Source organism: Camelus bactrianus, chromosome 8 (assembly GCF_048773025.1).
Source record: "Camelus bactrianus isolate YW-2024 breed Bactrian camel chromosome 8, ASM4877302v1, whole genome shotgun sequence".
NCBI classification, from domain to species: domain Eukaryota; kingdom Metazoa; phylum Chordata; class Mammalia; order Artiodactyla; family Camelidae; genus Camelus; species Camelus bactrianus.
This window is the reverse complement of record NC_133546.1, coordinates 61305235-61319428: the sequence shown is the minus strand read 5'-3', so window position 1 is coordinate 61319428 and position 14194 is coordinate 61305235. Positions and strand designations below refer to the sequence as shown.

Genomic DNA, 14194 nt, shown 5'->3' with positions numbered 1-14194 from the left:
TTGAACTCATGCTTCACTTTTGTCATTCAATATCCTGAAATGTCTTTTGTCTTCAGTAGATATAAGCATGCCTTCTGTGTCTTCATCCGAATCACTAGGAACTGTTTTTGTCTATAAATAAAAGAGAGTCAATGACTTGCATCAGGTAGAAGTTAAGTTGTCTCTCACATAACAACAAGCCTTGACCTAGAAGCACGCAAGCTAGGTCAGCCCCACTTTTGAATTCTCCCCGAAGCATCAGTCAAAACATCTTGTTGTTTTGACAGAGTTTTCACACTGCTACCTCTACATGCAAAGGAGACTTGGAAATGTACTTTTTTAAAAGCTGGGCGCATTGCCACCCCCAACAAAAGTCAGAACTTTCATGTAGGGAGGAATAAATATTGGGTAGATGGAAGAGGTGAGAGGAACACAAAGATATTTTTCCCCAGAAACACTGCTCTTCGGTACCAGGGACCCAAGCTGTGGGGCTGCAAGAATGTGAAGAGGTGAGTAAGACAAGATTCTTGACCTTGGCCAGGCAGTAGTTTTAATGTCATCATCAAATTAATGCCATTAGGGGCAATCTTCTCTAAGAAGATTGGTTTATCAGGTTTGCTAATCTTCCACAGAAGGTCAAGCCTTAAGTTACTGCACTCACTCTGCTTTGAGGTAAATGCTTGTTAAATGAAGGCATTGGCTAACCTAGTGATTGATACTTCTTTCAGGGAATTGATGATCATCAATCTAGTTAATGACATTTTTATAGCAAGACTGTGGACATTGTATTGCTTAATATTTGTCTCCTCTGGCCCCAATCTACTGCAGAGTTTTAACAGTGACCTTTTCCCACAAGATAGGAATCTGGAATCTACTTCCTCAGCTGCCTGTTACTCTGCACAGACAAATAGATCCATCCCCAATCCTATACCACAGCCATTCTGTCCATCTCTACTCTAACAGGAGGCATTAATGTCTGAAAAAAATAATGAAGATAATAAGGTAACAAATTACGTTTATTATTTTTGTCTGAACAACATTTTTTGTTAATAGAAAAATCTCCACATCTGGGGAAGGATCTGATAACTTCACTCGTACGTAAATGGGAATGTTGTCTCATCTGCGTAACACCCAGAACTCACTTCCCTTTACTTTCAAACAGAATGTATGGAACAGAACAGAACAGAATTTTAAAAGATCATCTTCATCTTCTCAGACTAGGAAAGTTGTTTATCAGACTCTCTGGCACAATGGAAACAGACAGGTCTCACAACTCCCCACGGTCACCAATGTCTTTTGCAGCTGAAGGAAGATTTGCTTTGTGAGAAAAGACCCAATTGTATATTAAAGAGCTGTTGGCAGGTCTCTCCCAGAACACCCCCCTGGGGTTTTTATCATCAAAATTCAACTGAACACTGACATTTTTGCCTCCACCTGCCCCACCCCCACTTCCCTTCCTCACCAGTCCACAGATCTGTGAAGTACCCTCTCTTTTGTGCTCTGTGCCACATTAACTGTACAAACAAAATGAAATGTAAACTAGGAATAATTTGGCATCAGTATTTAAGGAAATATGCATGCATGTTACATGCATGTGCTGGGGGATGTGAGCTAGAAAAAGACACAGGGCACTTTGGGGGTTTTATTGCTTTATTTTCTTTATTAAAAATTTAAAAACTAAAGTACATGTGAAACAATGAAAAAGGTTTATAAAGAAAATTTTCTCTCTCCCTCTCTTATTGTAACCAGAGTTGACCTCCCTCCACGTCTTTCCTCCTATTTACACAAACATTCTGTACGTACACATGTGTAAAAGTTAGGATGCTTGAAGCCTGAAAAGGAAAGGCTGATACAAAAGAGGAGTCCTACCTCTTTTTTTCTATTCTACGGGGGAAAATGTATGAAGAACATGATTTTATTAGGACTCTTTCAGTTGCAAAACCCAGAAACCCGATTTAAACCAGCTTAAACAAAAATGAGGAATTAATCTTCCATGTAACTTAACTCCAGAAACTAGGGGTGGAGCCATCGTCAGAGACAGCAGGGGTGAAGAGTGCAAACGTCCTCAGGTCTTGGCCTTTCCCGCTCCCCTCTAGTTGTTGCAGTCTGTCTGTCTGAAGAAAACTGGCTCAGTTTCCTTGGGAAGATTGGAACCATAACCACTTGCTGGCCTCGGTATTCTTTGTCTAGGTACCTGAAAAAAATTTCCCTCCAGCTCCAATCAGAAGAAACCCTGTGGCCAGGGACAAAGTCTGTAACCAGTAAGATCTGGAGGGACAGTGCAAGGGAGTCAAAATAACTGAGTCAGGAATGGCTTGAATGAAATTAGGAAGACATTTGTTCAGTGATCTGGGAAGCCTGGTACGGGGAGAACGTGGTTTCAGGAAGACCAACGGTGATTTTTAATTCTGCTTTTCCTAGACCTATGTCCCAAATTATTCCCCTTCCTATCTAAACAACTCCGTGCATGGCCCTGGCTCCCATTACCTTTCAGTCTCCCCTCCACGCAAGGATGTAGATATCTAACCAATCTGTTTAGCTTGAGCAGAGCTTGCAGTCCTAACTGATGTGAAGAGGCTGAGGTCCCTAGAAATATTTTGGCAGGAAATTCATCCTCAGTCTGAAAAATTCCCTGGAATCCATTCCAGTTCTGGGCACTAAAACCCTGTTTTCTAGATTCCGTGCCATGATCAGGGCCTTCAAAATCTTAAACCTCTTTAACCACCTATTACTGTAGGAAAAAAAACAAAACATATTCCTGTAAGTCTTCACTGGTTATCTGTGTTTGTGAAGGCTGGCTTTTTCACATCACATGGTGCAGAGCAGTGGACGTAGTGCGTGAGTCCCGCAGTGATCTGCAGTGTAACCGGAGGAAGGGGAAAACCACAAAGTTCACGTCCTCTCTGCTGTCTGGGACACAGTTGCTAAGACAGATTATGACCCCTGTGGGCTGTGTCATGACACAAATCACCTTCATTATGCATGAACTGAAATGAGACATTTTAGGTTAAAGAGGGCAGACCACGGAAGACATGACATAATTGGTTTTAGTTAAAATTACATTTTTATGTGCTGACTTCTCATTTAAAAAAATCCCAGTGGGGAAGAATGATTTCAGAGCTATCTTTACCAAGCAGGGTTGCAAATCCTATTCTAAAACTGTCAGAACAAGTTTTATTTCACAGAATAATCATGCCCAGTGCACCCAAGTAACACGGTATCAATGACAGCCAAATAATACCTCAGAACCACTTCATTTTCATCCTGAAGAAGTGTGCATATGTTAGAGAATTAAATCCAAGGAGAATGTACCTGTGGTTTTTTTTTTTTTTCAGTAGGAAAGTAAAAGAAAGCCACAGTCTTCAAATCAAGTGATAATAAACATCTTTTTAAACATTTTTTTGCACCAATATGACAGCACAGTACACATCTTATTATCTATTCTAGAGGGAGATATACTAGTAAATTGTAGTCAAACTATGACAAATAGTACATTATGAATTCCTGCTTATTAAAAAGTCCAGTGACATGGAAATTTACAAAGTATGTCAATGTTCTATGGTTAAAGATAAGTGTTCAGTCATTATCAGGTGGGCATATTCTTTTTCTGGGTCCTTCCCCGCTCCTGCTCCCTCCCTATCAATGTGCTTCCTTCTGTGGGTCCTGCCTTCCCTCGTGACTCTGGAGTGACCCTTTCAGATGTCGGCTAGTTTAGGCTTAAGTGGGTATCTCCCAATAATATTGGTATTTCACTTGGAGACCACTAAACGTTGGATTGCATCCCACTTATATCCAGGGACACCTAGGCTGCAAAGGGTCCTGGGCTCTGTGGTCCCTTCCCCAAGCTGGGCCTTCTCACTGAATGTACTTCTGTGTGCCCTGGTTGGCTGCTCTCCTGCCCTCACCGTAGTCTTTCTCTGCAAAGACTGAGTCGGGCTGAGTGAGTGGAGCCTTGGCTGCCACTTTGGAAAGATTGCCAGCACCTCCATTCTTGCTTACAGGCCACACATTTGTCAGAAGTGTCACTTTTTATATTTTCCAATTGACACATCTAAGCACTTAGAAGAATGCTGTTAGTTCGGTTTCTTCAGACTAACTCGCAATTAACTATCCAGACACGACCCATGTATCCACATAAACCCCATAACCAAACAATGAGACCTCTGTCTAGAATGTACAACTGAGCACATGTTGAAAATTTAAGAAATTCCCCCCTAGTGACATTAAGGCTGACATCTTTTGTTTTCCAGAGTCCTAGGTCTTGCTTAAGAAGGAGGCAGGTTTCCTTTGTTTAACCCTCTTGGGTGTCACAGGGCAGCTTAGTTTCAGCCCCCTGGGGTGCGCTCATGGCTGAGTCTGAATGGTGCTTCTGGAGTAGGGGAGGGGCCCCCATCTCACCACATTTAACATGTCTGAGGTTGTGGCACTCACACACTGGGGACTTAAGTCTTTTGTAGTATTTTTGGAGACAGCACTTAAGAAAACATTTGAGAATCAAAAAGCTCAGTTCAGTGACATTCAACACAATGCACAGGCATGAGGTGACGACCAAGAAGAGGATGAACACTGTCTTCTCCGTGGGTTTGGAGATGAAGCAGTCCACCGTGTTGGGGCACGGCTTCAAATCACACTTCACCAGGTAGGGAACCCTGAAGCCATCATACAGCTTGTAAAATAAAACCAGGAAGCCAATTTCGAAACTAGTCTTAACAATGAGGCTGATGAGATAAGTGTACCACAGGCCCCCATCCATGGTGCCAGGGCTGACATAGAGTTTCTTTCGGTGCCTTTTCTCTCTCCCCTTGCGATAGGCCACATGTAGAACCACCAGCAGCGAAGGCGTGGAGACCATGATCAGTTGTAAGGCCCAAAGTCTGACCTGGGAGATGGGGAAGAAGTAGTCGAAGCACACGTTTTCACAGCCGGGCTGTCTAATGTTGCACTCAAACTCTTTCTGTTCATCTTTCCACACGTGTTCTGCTGCCACCATGTAGACCAGCAAACGGGAGATGAACACAACAGCCAGCCAAATCCGTCCGATCCCTGTGGAGTACTTATTTACCCCACTTAGGAGGTCTCTGAGGAACAACCAGCTCATGACTCAGGTTCGAAAGAAGGCAAGATGCTGCAAAAGAAAGCAGTTTCATCATGATTCCTTTACTCCTATTCCACTGATCATTTCCACTGTCTCACTTGTAGATGATGGCATTATGGAAGATCAACTTGAACTCCTGCATTGTTACAACCCTGGATGTTGAGGGCTTTCTAAGAATTCCATAGGATAATCTCACTTTCATACAAGCAGATGACACCACTGGCCCCTGGGACATGAATGATTCCATGCTCGGTTTAATTTGGAGTTTGGTCAGTCATCCCAAACATGCTGTCCCATTTTCAAATAAATCCTTCTAATCTGTTTCTTCTCTCTAAGAATGGTTGGAGCTCTGTGTCTGATCCAGAAAGAATTAGGTATGAATCCCAAGGTGACTTTGGTACCTTGGGATATCCCTCCCATGCCAGCTTCTTCTTTTTTATGCTTTATTATTGTTTCTGAAGTATAGTTGATTTACAATATTGTGTTAATTTCAGGTGTACAGCAAAGTGATTCAGTTATATTTTTTCAGATTATTTTCTATTGTAGGTTATTACAAGACACTGCTTAGTTTCCTGTGCTATACAGTAAATCCTTATTGCTTATCCATTTTATAAATAGTAGTATCTGTTCATCTTATACTCCTAATATATCCCTCCCTCCCTTTCCCCTTTGGTAACCATAAGTTTGTTTTCTATGTCTGTGAGTCTGTTTCTGTTTTGTAAATAAATTCATTTGTATTATTTGTTAGATTCCACATACTGAAGCTGTGGTCTCTACTCAGCTTTCTCTAATTTGTCATTGCCCCTCCCCAGTCCTTAAAGGTTACTCCCTGCCCCTCCCTCCTCTTATGTCCTGTATCTCGTACCAGCAGCTGGCCTACAATTTGATAGTGAAAAGTGAGGCTCTCCGCTATGAACTTCCTCGAACTCATGCGCTTTCATCCCTCCCGGTCTGCTGACTTCCATGCCCCACTTACTTTCTTTACCCAGTTTGGAGGGAGAGGATGGTCTCTTCTCGCCTTAAAACAATCGTTCCAGCCCTACATCCCGTTCTTGGTCTACCCATTTTCCCTCTTCTGTACTGTATCTTCACATCCACTGTCCCCTTCCTCTAAGCATATAAATGTGCTTACGTGTTGTCTGTTCTTAGTGGGGGAGATCTTCACAGCTTGTCTTTCTGACAGCCTCTGTCTTTATCCTCTATTTCCATTTCCTCAACTATTATTCATCTATCATCTCACTGAGTCTAGTTTTTCTTCTCAGCACTGCACTTAACTTTTCATGCTAAAGTTAGCACTCTCTCAGCTACCAAGCCTTCTGGACACCACGTCTCATTTAATTGTTCAGTGCCATTTGACACTGCCGCCTGCCCTTGTGTTTTCGAAACTCTTTCAGCCTTGACTTTCCCACTACTCTACTGCTCGTTCTGTAATTCTGATCCAGATTACTGTGTCACCTTAGTTTTCTTTGTCCACCTCTGAACAGCTCTTTTTGTTTGTTTTTGGTGGCAGTTGTGTTGTTCTTTCAGATGAGAAAGCAGACTCTGAAAAATGAAGCCACTTCCCAAGGTCACAAAGTAAAATGCAGGGCAGGGTTCAAGTCCAGTTTCCATTACTCTTAAACAAAGTTTCCCAACAGTGGCACCAGTGACATTTTGGGCTGGACAATGCTCTGTTCCAGCAGCTGTCCTGTCCATTGTAGGATGTTTAGCAGTGTCCCTGGCCCCTACCAGTTGACAGGTGATGTCAGTAGCATCACCTCCCACCCCATTTGTGACAACCGAAAATGTCTCCAGACGTTTCCAAAAGTACACTGGGGAGATGAAACAAAATCTCTCCAGTTGAAAACCACTGTTCTTTACTCTCTACTATGATCAGAAGATGTGGGCTGAGCGCCACGTCTGCCACTAATATACTTGGTGATTTCTTAGGAGAAAACTGTGCCATTTCAAGTCCTGGCTCCTATTACAAAGATGAATTATTTCTTGTTTTCTCCATAGACTCAGCCAAAGGAGTATCATGGAAATGATGATGTGAGGGGAGCCAGGGGGTTAAGAAAATTGGGATATTGTTATAACAGCATTCCTGTCAGAGCACATCACATTGTCTCTTACAGAGGGAACAATATGTAACAAGCCCACATGCTAGAGCCCTGAGGAGACGTATGAAGGTTAAGAGGTGCTTTCAGAGAAAACAAAGACACACGTATATAATGCCCTATTCAGCAGGGAACAAATACTTCAATGTCCTTGGTTTTCAGAACACAAACAAAATTGTATTAAATAAAAAGCATTCTCAAATCCACCTGAAAGGTTAAGTCTCCATGAATTATTAAAACAAAGCCCCAAAGATTAAAAACAGGGAAAGAAGGTATTATGTGTCCCCATGACATGTGTCATTGGGCATTTGTCCATATTACTTAGGAGGGTGTTTACGTAATGTTACAACACATTTAAAAGCACCCTGTGTGACATTTTGGAGAAGGGAGAAGGGCAAGAGATTATCTTTCTGTTTTTCCAAAAAGAAAAATAGTGAGAAAGTGACTAATGTTTGAATAGAATCAGAAGACTGGGGCCATCAAGTGTGTCAGGACGGTGAATTTCATTTGACTGATAAATGTCCATTTTATTTTGAAATTCTCTGCTAATGGAAAGGCAATGGCTTTTCTCAGAAGGGAGGAGTGTTCTAACATTGGTTCATTTGTAACAGAGGTGCTTCAGCACAGTGAATAAGAGCCTGGGCACAGTGTTGGACTCTGTGGGTTCAAGTCCATAGCAGTACCCACTTCATGGAGCTCAAAAGAGATTGACACGTGGTACGTGCTCAATACACATTATTATTATAATTTTCAATTTTGTCATTAAAAACCTTTTCTTGGTGCTAAAGTGAAGTCTTTCCAATTGCAAGGTAAATTATATATATATATATATATTATTATTTTTTATATATATATATATTTTTTTTTCCCCTCTAGCTCTGTTCCTGTGAATGTGGATAATATCTTGGAATCTCCTAATAATATCCCTTGAAGCATTTGAAAGCAGTGAAGCCATCAGCTCATCAGCTCAACATTTTTATCTCTTAATAATATAGATTGTCTCCTTATTTATCAAAAGGGTCTTTAATTGATCCCTTTTCTCAAATCACCAAGGAATAAGCCCAATTTTTAAAGACTTTCCTCTTAACAATTTAATGTTCAGGTTACCCTATGACTTTCTCATTTCTCTTAAGAAGTGGCAGTTACCTGCACAGGAATTTAGTTTGGAAAACTCAAATATTTTCAGAAAGTAAAATATTCAGTATTCCCAGTATCAGGAATAATTTCGGAAATCGCAAATTTTCCTTAAACATTTGATCTAAATTAAAAGTGGGAGTGAGAAGAAAGTGCTGGGACAAGCAGATTTCCACGCGCAAAAGAATGATGCTGGATCCATTTCGCAACACCATTTTAAAAATTAACTAAAAATAGATAGATGACCTAAATATAAGAGCTAAAATCATAGAATTCTTGGAAGAACACATAGGGTAAACTTTTATTGGATTTGATAATGGATTCTTAGACATGACACCAAAAGCAAGAGCAAAAAAGGAAAATAAAATAGATAAATTGGACTTCATCAAAATTAAAAACTTTTGTTCATCAAAGGACATTATCAGGAAAGTGAAAAGACAACTTACAAAATGAGGAAAAATATGTTTAAGTCCTATATCTGGTAAGGGTTTAAAACTCAGAATATGTAAAGAACTCCTAAAACTCAGCAACAAAAGACAACTCAATTTAAGAAATGGGCAAAAGACTTGAATAGATATTTCTCTGAAGAAGCTATACAGAAGGCCAATCCACACATGAAAAGATGCTCAACATCGATTAGTTATTAGGAAAATGCAAATCAAAACTACAGTGAGATACCATTTCACACTTACTAGGATGAGTATAATTGACATGACAAGGATGTGGATAAGGCAAGGATGTTTGCAAGGATGTGGAGAAATTGGAACCCTTATACAAAACTTGTGGGAATGTAAAATGGTGCAGCCACTGCAGAAAACAGTTTGGCAGTTCCCCAAAAAACTAAACATAGAATTACCATATAACCCAGCAATTCCACTTTTAGAGATATAGAAAAAAAGTTGAAGACAGGGACTCAAAAACACAAAGAATATCGTATGCCAATTATTGCATATGCATTATTCTCAACAGCCACCAAGTGGGAAACAACCCAAGTTACATCAACAGAGGAAAGGATAAACAAAATGTGGTATACACATACAATGGAATAGTATTCAGTCCTATAAAGGAATGAAGTCGTCCTGATATAGGCTACAGCAAGAATGAGCCTTGAAGACATTACAGTAATTGAAATAAATCAGACACAAAAGGACAAATATTGTGTGATTCCACTTACATGAAGTATTTAGAACAGGCAAGTTCATAGAGATACCAGGGACTAGAAGGAAGGGAGAATGGGGATTTATTGCTTAATGGTTACAGAATTTCTGTCTGGGGTTGAAAAAGTTTTGGAACTAGATAGTGGCAATGGTTGCACAATACTGATAATGCAGTTAGTGCCAATGAATTGTACACTTAAAACTTATTAAAATGGGAAATTTTATGTTATATGTATTTTACCACATTGAAAAATTGTCCCCAAAAATGTGGGTAGAAGGAAGTTTATTTGGAATATAAGGGAACAATAGGGCTTCCCTTATAAGCTGAACATTTAAAGAGAGCTATTTATATAGGGAGTAGAAATAGGGATACAAGGAAGCATAACAAAATATCGATAATATTGATAATAATATGTATCAGTGAAAAAAGTTCTTATATGATTTTTAATGATTTCCTGTATTGCCCACATTTTTTACAATAAGAGCCTACAAAATTAAATCTGAAAAAAAAAATAAACCTAATACAGAAACACTGGGAAATCAGAGAGCCACCACTGTTTCATGTGCATATGTTTTTATAACAATTGAAGAAGGCTGTTTCTACAATCAACATTTACAAATCAAGCCAATCAATATACGTCTGGAGGGTTACCATGTGGGAAAATCATGTGGTGAATTCTCTTTGATCTTTCTTGCCTCTACATTACAGGCCAGTGACTCCCCAGATTACCTCCAGTCCAAACCTCTCAGTAAAGATTTCACTCAGAGCTCTGCGTGAAAGAGAGGTGAACAGAAACTGCATAGACCTGCTCAGAGTTTACATAGCTCTCTGCATGGAGAGAACGCTGTAACATGCGGACACCGCTCTCTCTTCTGCAACCGAGGATCCTGGATTTTCTGGGACAACCCCTATGGCAAACATGCAAGCTAGTGCCAGAGCTGGTGAAGACGTTTGCAGGTCTTCGGTTCAAACAATGGGTCCCAGTAACCATCTGGAAGGTGCAAGGACAGCTGATGCATCTAGCTTCTCTGCATCTTGGATCAAACGTCTGTTGCAGTCATTTGATTCTCACTACTCCAAATTATCAAGCAACTTTCTGAGTAATCATTTTCTTGCTGAGTTTCCTTAAACTGTTCAAGGAAGTTCTCTTGAGATTCGATACAAGAGTTCCAGTCCCTGGAGAGGTGCTTTATAAATCAGGCTCCCCCAGGCTTGGTAAATGTGGATGAGTCCCTTAGCGCTGACTCAACTCGGGATGAACTAACAATACATCTGGCCTTTGAAACTTTGGGCCTGAGAACCAGAGTGCCTGTCCTTTCCTTGTTGCAGGATGCACCATTGGCACGCCAGTAACTTGTCCCCACACAGGAGGCTTTTTTTTGGGTAAATTGAAGTATAGTTGATTTACAATGTGTTAATTTCTGGTATATGGCATAGTGATTCATTTATATATATACATATATATTTTCCTTTTCCTATTCTTTTTCATTATAGGCCATTACAAGGTATTGAATATAGTTCCCTGTGCTGTATGGTAAGACCTTGTTGTTTATTTTATGTATAGTAGTTAGTATCTGCAAATCCTGAACTCCCAGTTTATCCCTCCCCACCCTCCTTTACCACCCTGTTAACTATAAGTTTGTTTTCTATGTCTGTGAGTCTGTTTTTGTTTTGTATGTAAGTTCATTTGTCTCCCCCCACCTTTTTTTTTTAGATTCCACATATGAGTGATATCATATGGTATTTTTCTTTCTCTTTCTGGCTTTCTTCACTTAGAATGACAATCTCCAAGTCTATCTATGTTGCAGCAAATGGCATTATTTTATTATTTTTTATGGCTGGGTAGTGTTCTATTGTATAAATATACCACAGCTTCTTTATCCAGTCATCTTTTGATGGACATTTAGGTTGCTTCCATGTCTTGGCTATTGTGATTAACGCTGCCATGAACACTGGGGACATGTATATTTTTGATTTAGAGTTTCCTCTGGGTATGTGCCCAGGAGTGGGATTGCTGGGTCACAGGGTAAGTCTGTTTTCATTTTTTTAAGGAATAGGGGTCTTCACTTCTTGTGTGGTTCAGGCGTCAGCAAACAAGTTCCCTCTGTGTGCTCCAAATGGCCACAAACACTGTCTGAGAAGCCAGGAGCTGGAGACCTGCTCTGTAATTACCAAGAAGTGCTGTTTTGAAACTTGTGTTAATGGGACAATGGATTTCCAATGCCCCACAGACCACCAGTGACAAGCCCTGAAAAAGCCATTAGTCTCCACCCCAGCTCCTTTCACGTCTCAGTGATAACAGCACCTGTGCTCAGGTAGCGCTGGACCACTTTAGAAACATCTCACAGCATCTCACTAGACCCTCACCCCATCCTCTGCCATAGGCACCGGGTGTGGTATGACCCTCAATGCGGTGATGAAGAAATTGAAACTCAGAGAGGGAAGCGGCTTGCCCATGACTCCTAATAATCAGCAGAAAATCCCGCAGAAGGACCGTCCTGCAGGACTGGTGTCCATCTGCCCCTGGGCCTGATCTCTGCCCTACTCGCACACAAATCATCACAAATTATCTTTAACCCCTAAAGAAAAGTTTTCTCTCTCTCTTTTCACCGCTAACACTAGTGAAGTCTTTAACCCCTTGTTCGAATATAAGGCACTTTCATTTTTAGAGAGAGCCTATTTGGAAAATCCCAAAAGCAGAGAATTTCTCAAACCAGGATCTGTGGCCTCTGAGGGTCTGTTGTTAGATTCTCAGGAGTCTTTGAGAAGTTGGTGTGTGTGTTTGTGTGTGTGTTTTTCTGATCTTTAAACAAATAAAAGCAAGGCTGGATGACAAGGGCTGCCCTGAGACTTAGTGCTCGTATTTACCAGAGTTTGGCAAACTACATAGCCTTCAGGCCAAATCCAGTCCACCAGATGTTTTGTAAATAAAGTTTTTTGGGACACAGCCGTGCCCAGTCATTGACTATTGTCTATGGCTGCTTTCACCCCAAAATGGCAGAGTTAAGTAGTTGTAACAGAGACACAACAGCTCTCAAAGCCTAAAATATTTTCTATCAGGCCTTTTGCAGAAAATGTTGTTGACCTCTGATATTTACATCATGTTTAAAATCACCTTGGAACCAAGTTGCAGAACTTCAATCAGCTAGGCCTACGAGTGCCCACACACCATGGGTTGTGCTCAAGAGAAAGCCCTGTGAAGCCACGGGGAGGGCAGCATGAACTAGGCTGCGAGTGGCCAGACCGAAGACCAAGGCTGGAAGAAGCAGCCTGGACCAGCCCTGGTGTGGCAGGCGGGCCCATCACCTGAGCTCTGCAGTCAGAATCTCATTCTCTCAATGAGGAGCAATTTCATTTCAGCAAAGTGACCTCTTTTGTCCACTAAACTTTACTGAATTTTCATTTAATTTATTGGTTTTGTGACTTTTGGTTTTCCTTTTATACATTTAATTGCATAAAAGCCAGAAGTCTAAGGATTAGCCTGTAGATGTAAAATTATTTTAGATCTAATTTTATATTTTACATTGAAAACATGGATGGTCAGTACTGAAGGTCGATGCGCAGTGCTGAGTAGAGCAGTGCCCACCCAGGCTGACGTGTGTACCTACACACCACTGGCCTGGTATTTCAGTTTCCTGTATGAATAAAGAGTGGCGTTTTCAGAGGATTCTCTCTTAGGCACAGTGCAAAGATTGTCCTCAGGCCACACAGAAAGGGCCACTGAAAGGTCCTGACCTGTACCCCCATCACCTCACTTACATCAGCCCACACCCTGTCCTCGGGCCAGGCTCCTGACCTGGCCATGGCCTCCCAAAGCCCTCGTCACTCCCACATTCCAAATGGAGAACTTTTCAGAGCGGCAGCTCATCCAGAAAGGGCACCTGTGATGGGGCACAAAACTGCACAGCAGTATGTCTAGGTTTGTAATAATTAGGACACCTTCTCTGACAGAAGCTTCTTGGAAAGAGGTAATGACTCCCCAATAGCAAAAAATGGCCTTCCCCCGTTAAAGAAACAGATGCGACCGTAAGCGAACGAAAGCTTAACTTACCTCTTGACCCAGACGTGGAGATTAAGAAGAGAGCCAGTCTGTTGCTCAGGCGATTAAAAAAGTCATGAGTTGATTATATTGTTTCCCTGGGAGGGAACTAGTGCTTTAAGCTGAGGAGAATGGAGTCGAGTGGTTTCCAAGGTAGTGTAAGCCAAACAGGTGTAACCTGATCATTTGTTTTGGCTCATAATGTTGATGAGAATTCTTGTGTCCCCACTGTTTACAATATACATTCAAAGAGAACAGAAACTAGGGAAATGAATTCAAAGCCATTCATGTACCCAGAGTTCATTGAACATCCCTTTTCATAAAACTTTGTCATCCTCCATACAGAGAACCTGGGACAATGAGAGAGAGCGTTTCATCTCTTTAATGATTTCCCAAGGTTATTTATCAAAAGCCATCTAGGGGATTAAAAAAAATAGTAGACAAAAGGACAATTTGAGACAATCTATCTTTAATAAGCTTATTTTAATTTCAGGTGTCCTACTCTTAGAAATTCAGTAAGGAAAAGGCATAGTAAAAATCACTTTTCTAAACTCAGAAAGCGTGGATAACAGACATTTTCTATGTATGTAACAAATGGATGAGAGAGAGAGAAAGAGAAAGGACTATCTTTTTACTGCACCATTTCCAGGCATGAGTTCAGCTGAAATTAAAGACATGTAGAAGGGAAAATGA

General features: G+C 40.9%; 1 protein-coding gene across 1 annotated transcript; it reads right to left on the bottom strand.

The window, feature by feature from the left end:
* Nucleotides 1-1140: 1140 nt before the first annotated feature.
* GJB7 (gap junction protein beta 7) lies at nucleotides 1141-13633 on the bottom strand. The gene is made up of 2 exons (XM_010948970.3): nucleotides 13514-13633; nucleotides 1141-5104 (listed from the first exon to the last, which is right to left on the bottom strand). Exon 2 carries the CDS (start codon nucleotides 5075-5077, stop codon nucleotides 4271-4273), a length of 807 nt encoding a protein of 268 aa, XP_010947272.1. The 5' UTR covers nucleotides 5078-5104; nucleotides 13514-13633; the 3' UTR covers nucleotides 1141-4270.
* Nucleotides 13634-14194: the final 561 nt, after the last annotated feature.

Bases quoted from the DNA above. Each gene is read 5' to 3' on its own strand.
- GJB7 (XM_010948970.3), bottom strand. From the start codon at position 5,077: ATGAGCTGGTTGTTCCTCAGAGACCTCCTAAGTGGGGTAAATAAGTAC.